This window comes from Varanus komodoensis, unplaced genomic scaffold (genome assembly GCF_004798865.1).
Source record: "Varanus komodoensis strain SLA01 unplaced genomic scaffold, ASM479886v1 scaffold4, whole genome shotgun sequence".
NCBI lineage: Eukaryota > Metazoa > Chordata > Lepidosauria > Squamata > Varanidae > Varanus > Varanus komodoensis.
Genome location: NW_025335941.1, coordinates 12,690,641 through 12,696,583, shown reverse-complemented (window position 1 = coordinate 12,696,583; position 5,943 = coordinate 12,690,641). Strand labels below are relative to the sequence as shown.

Sequence of the window (5,943 nt, the reverse complement as noted above, 5' to 3'; positions counted from 1 at the left end):
TTATTGTTCTTGTCTGCATCACTGGGGCTTTAAAAAGTCTCATTTTCCTGTTTGTTATCTGGATATGATGCATGGTATGTGTGTGTTCGGTGATGGTGGCTTTACAGGAACACAAAATTTCTTTTACAGGCATCCTCTGTATAGTGCGCCTTCTTCTTTTGGAAGAGTTATTGTCTGTGAGCTGCTTGAAGGAAATAAAAAGAAACATCAATTTACCTTCAGCCTGCTAGCAGTTACTCAGCTACGGGTGTAAACATGCATATTCTTCTACTGACAAAACAGGAAAGTTGCATTAGTGAATAATTATGTTGCTATCCTGGGCTGACACACTTTCCTACTACAAGGATGGCTTGGCTTCCAGAAATCTTCTTTTAAATAGTTACGAGGGAGATTCTCCCACCGCCCACCCCAGTTCATAAAAATGAACCACTTCTCAAAGCTCTCTTTTTAAGCCAACAATGGAACAAAACAATGCTAATATCATGAACTGCCAGAGAACAAAGGACTGGGGGTGAGGGGCGTGCTGATGATTTGTTTTGTTTTTAAAGCAGGAAGTTTTGTTATTGGAAACTCCTGCTAACTTGCTTTGGCCTGCACGACGTAACCACTGTCTGGTCCTGGAAATGGTGTCTTTTTTTGTGTGTTTGTCCCATCAAGCCGGCAAAGACAGATTCCTCCTGCTCTTGGTGTGCTTTGTTCAGTCTTGGACATGCTTAATCTCCATCCGGACTGAACAGGGATGCACAATAAACAAACTTCTACTGTGAAAGAGGCAGTGTGGCCCAATGCCTTACGTGGTTGAGTAGGGCAGGGCTGTAGTGCTTGAAAGCTGAATTTGTGAATGACCTCCTGGTTTTCCACTGACTAGTTGAAACAACTGGAGAGACCCATGATGTGAACAGCCTTGAACAGCATCAGGTGCAAATACTTCTTCCTCAAACTCCCCCTTTTTCAATGTGCTCACAATTTTGCTTGCTTTCCTTTTCCTTCTTCCATCCAGGTACATGCTGAATGGGGACTTCACTTGTGAAAATCACAACTGAAAATGCACCAGCATTTCCAAGGGAGACAGGATGGATTTGGAGGGTCAAAGTCAGCTCTAACCTTAATGAAATATTCCTCTTCTGGGTATCTGGATCTGATTTAGTTCATTAGCTGAAAAGAGAATTTAATACATAAATTATATGAAAAAATATCTGAATGCCATGTAGGATTGATTTGGTAAAATTATTATTCAGACTCTGAAACAAGGCATTTATATTGACAAATACTTCCTATTTAGGAAATTAACCTAGGGTTAACTGGTGTCACCTTGCATGCTGCTGCAGAAAGCTTTTAAATGTAGCAGGCTTGTGCCTATACAAATGCAGTTTAATCACAATCTGGCAATTTAAATATGGAACCTATTTTATTGTATTTCTGTTGCTCCTCTCTTTAGGTCTGACGTGCTGACAATGGAAGCTACACAGATCAATATGTCTCAAACCCCACTCGTGAACAGCACCACCAAGCTGAAGAGAAGCAAACCACGGGTGATGTCCAAAAGTGGTCACAGCAATGTGAGAATTGACAAAGTTGATGGCATTTACCTGCTTTATCTTCAGGATCTGTGGACCACTGTAATTGACATGAAGTGGAGATACAAACTCACATTGTTTGCTGCTACTTTTGTCATGACCTGGTTCCTTTTTGGGGTCATTTACTATGCTATGGCATTTCTGCATGGAGATTTGGAAGGGGGCAAATTCGCTCGCAAACATGTCCCCTGTGTGACAAATGTTAACTCACTGACGGGGGCATTTCTCTTCTCTTTGGAGTCCCAGACAACCATTGGCTATGGCTTCCGTTTTATCACTGAGGAATGTCCCCATGCCATTTTCCTCTTGGTTGCTCAGTTGGTTGTCACAACATTGATTGAGATCTTCATCACAGGAACCTTCCTGGCCAAAATCGCTAGACCCAAAAAAAGGGCAGAAACCATTAAATTCAGCCATTGTGCAGTCATCACCAAGCACAATGGACACCTTTGCCTTGTGATCCGAGTGGCAAACATGAGGAAGAGCCTCTTGATCCAGTGCCAGCTGACTGGAAAACTTCTCCAGACCTATGAAACCAAAGAAGGAGAGAGGATTCTGCTTAATCAAGTCAGTGTCAAATTCCATGTTGACTCTTCATCAGAAAGCCCTTTCTTGATCTTACCTTTAACTTTTTACCACATATTGGATGAGAGCAGTCCTCTCAGAGATCTTACACCTCAGAACCTGAAAGAGAAAGATTTTGAGCTTGTGGTCCTCCTGAATGCCACTGTTGAATCAACGAGTGCAGTCTGCCAGAGCAGAACATCGTATGTTCCAGAGGAGATCTTCTGGGGCTTTGAGTTCATGCCCGTGATTTCTCTGTCTCAGAATGGGAAATATGTTGCAGATTTTAGTCAATTTGAGGTGATTAGAAGAAGTGCAGACTGTACCTTGTACAGCACGGACTCTGAAAAGCAGAAGCTAGAAGAACAATATAGAAAGGAAGATCAGCGAGAGCGAGAGCGGAGGACAATGATGTTGCAGCAAAGCAACGTTTGACCTCTCACCCATCATAATCTATAACCAATATTTTATATTCCATGGATTCCTTTTCTGAGATTGGAAAGGCAGAAGTCTTAGCTAAAAAGCTGTGATGTTGAGTATATTCATCTCTTTATTAGAAAGCATCATTAATCACTTTTATTTTATTGTGAAGCTATTTTTGCATAGATGCCGTAGTTGAGCTGAATGTCTCCTAGGAAGCATAAAAAGGAGGCTTGTACTGAGTCAGATTGTCAGGCCATTTCACTCAATATTATTGACTCTGACTGGCAGCAGCTGCCTAGGTATTAGGTAGGAGCCATACCTGGAGAAAATGGAACCTGGGACCTTCCACATGCACATAATGTACCCTTCCATTTTGCTACAGCCTCTCTTGATCTACTTTCATAGCTGATACATTGGACTTCGGTTGACTCATGTGAGATTTGCTATATTGAACATTTAGTTCCAAATATTTATTGGACATAGTTTGATTCTGCAACAGAGCCATTATATTTGCCAAGCTGGAAAAACCCGAAGGTGGCTGACTTGCTATATTCAAAGCCCTGCTGGAAGGGCAGAAGGGACCAAGGGAAGAGCAGCATTTTCACTTCCCCCTCCCCTTGCCCCAAGGCCTTTTCACCCCTTTGATATGATTCTCCATGCACTGGTTTCATTGGGCGGGAATTAGTATACAACAGCTTCAGGAAGATCTGCTGCCAGTTTGGAGGGGTGGAGGGTACAGGGATTGTGAGACTGTGGAACTCCAAGCACACCTCTTGACACATTCCTCTCCGAAGTCTGAGTTCCCACATCAGAAAAGAAGAGGCTGCAGCGGTTTCCACAGCAGCTGGGAAGGCAGCTGGCATCTGAAGGGTAGCTCTCTCCTTCCAAGGGGGGAAGGTTAGAGCCAACAGATTGCAAAGTCTGTGTGGTGCCTTAGAATTGTGGCTGAAGCAGGATAATATAGTTGCTTCAGCAAAGTTATTTATTCTTTTACTGACCTAGGTTTCACACTCATGATGGAAAATTAAATGCTGTTCATTTTTAACCTAGAAAATGCTAGAGTAGAAAACCTGGTGGATTCTGTTTTAAAGTTTTTCATACAGAGAAAACTATTGTACAGCAGTAGCAGGCAGTGTTTGCAATGGCTGTTGCAGTGCAACGATGGCATGGCTGGTGAGGCTGCATACGCTCCTGTTTGTGCCTGTGCTGAACCCCATTCCAAATATTCAGGCCTGTGCAGGAGTTCTCCACAACTCTCCAAGTCAGCAGCTCTCCCAAACTGGTGTCTTCCAGATGTGTTAGACTTGATCTCCCATCCTCCCCAGCCAGCATGGCCTTAGGAAATGGTACTCCAGTCCATCTTGCAGGTACTGTGTTGGGGAAAGTCAGGTCGCCTCTTGGTGTGTGCAAATGCCTATGCTATAGTTGAGGAGACAATGGCTGCCCATCCAAAGGAGAGCAGGAAGTAGATGGGAAAAGATTCAGCATTGGTCTAGATCATCTCATATTTGTTTTGGTAGAGCAAATCAAGAAGCTTAATGGGAACCACAACGCTGGCTTAAGGAAAGTCCTTGCCTCGTGCTCATTAGTTCCTTGTTCCAGTCTTTGAAAAATAAACTATAACAAAGCACCAAGTTTTTTTTTCTCTGTGTGCCGTGCAAGTTTAGCAAGGAGAAACCATGATTTATTCACCAAGGCAGATGATCAGTCTATACATTTAATAACAACATACTCTTCCCTAGAATGCTATTTTGAGTCTCTCCTTCCCTCCCTCTCCCTCTCCCTCTCCCTCTCTCTCTCTCTCTCACTTTCACACACACACACAGACACACAGAGAGACTTTTTAAAAGTTTTTATACCTATCTAAGGGCTTGGAAACAATAGTAACAAGTTCAAAAGAAAAACATAGTTTTGGAAAAATGCTATTATAACACAATTGTTTTTATGATACGTATATAATATTACAATAATGTATTTTGAAATATGCTTGCTTGGACAATTGTTTCATATACTTAAATAAAGATATCTGAAACATTTATTGCTAAAAGTTCACTTGCACCATGTGGCCTGTTAATGCTCAGCTAGCCTGTTAACTGGACATGCTTAAATGGTGGAATTCTTCATGCTTTCTTGTAGCAGTCAACTTCACATAGCCATGTAATTACTATTCGCTTTCATTTCCCAGACACTAGGAAATCATCGGACCTTGGCTGTCTCTCTTGCCTTACCCTCGAGATCACCCTCCTCCTACCTGGTGCCTCCCAGATGTTGTGGATTTCAGCTTTCATCAGCCCCAGCCAGGATGGTCACTGGTCAGGAAAGCTGGGGGTTGTTCAAAATGTCTGGAGGATGCTATGACGGACAAGGCTGTTCTGGGATCATATGTTGCGTGTGGGCTGCCTACAGCCAGGTTTCCCTCAAAGTGTACAGCCTAAGCATGTCTGGTGTTGACTGGTCTTCAGGCTGGAGTCAGCATAAACTATGCTCTCAGATATCTATCTTCCAAATGAGACCTTTGTGAAAACATTCTAATTAGCAGCATTGCCATGGATCCAGATTATGTCCACCTCCCTTTGTAATCCCTCCATGTTTCTCTATTGCTGCTTTCATCTTTTTTTCTCTTTAGAGAGTTTATTAAGGAAGAGAAAATAGAATAGCTGTGCAATGACTTGGTAATACTAGGGATCCTCCATCTGAAACACTCTCTGAGGTTCTTCTGGCATGACTGTACCCTGTCAGAAAAGGATGGATTTAGCTTCAAGAAATGCTCCTTCACCATGCAAAGAAGATAAATATGGCCATCAGGAACTACTGTCTCACACTGATGCTATCTTGTAGCCAAGTAATCTACAATTATTTGGACTTCAATTTATTTCTCTGTGTTGGTTATAAAACTAACCTCTTGTTTATGTGATCTAGTAGAAGTCTAACCAACTTATCTTTCACCACACATTAATGCCATCATCCTTTGCAACAAGTTGAAGGATATGACAATGCTCTGGGAAATTAGTTTAGTAGAGCTTGGAAAATGGAAGAATGATAAGTAGGTCACCCACCAAATTTTCTTAACCAAATCTACTCTTCATGGTTTCTGAAAGTTGCCACTGCTCAATAATTCTGCAATAGATTGTGTCCGAGCATCTTATTTATTGTGATCCATATAGATTTATTGAAAGGCTAAAGTTATATAATCTCCAATTAATCCACTTTATGAATTTTCCCCTGGGTCCTGAGATGTCAAAAGGCCCCCATGGACACCACAATTAGATATGAAACCTCTCTTGTGAAATCTGGAGTGGTGCAGTCATACATGACGTCACTGCATAATTGGGAAATTATTTATTTAGCTTGAAGAAATGCACCTTGAAGATAAAGGATA

General features: G+C 41.9%; 1 protein-coding gene across 1 annotated transcript; it reads left to right on the top strand.

Annotated features, from left to right (window-relative positions):
- Positions 1-1,445: 1,445 nt before the first annotated feature.
- On the top strand, positions 1,446-2,576 carry KCNJ15 (potassium inwardly rectifying channel subfamily J member 15). Its single transcript, XM_044442353.1, has one exon. It carries the CDS (start codon positions 1,455-1,457, stop codon positions 2,574-2,576), a length of 1,122 nt encoding a protein of 373 aa, XP_044298288.1. The 5' UTR covers positions 1,446-1,454.
- The last annotated feature ends 3,367 nt before the right edge of the window (positions 2,577-5,943 follow it).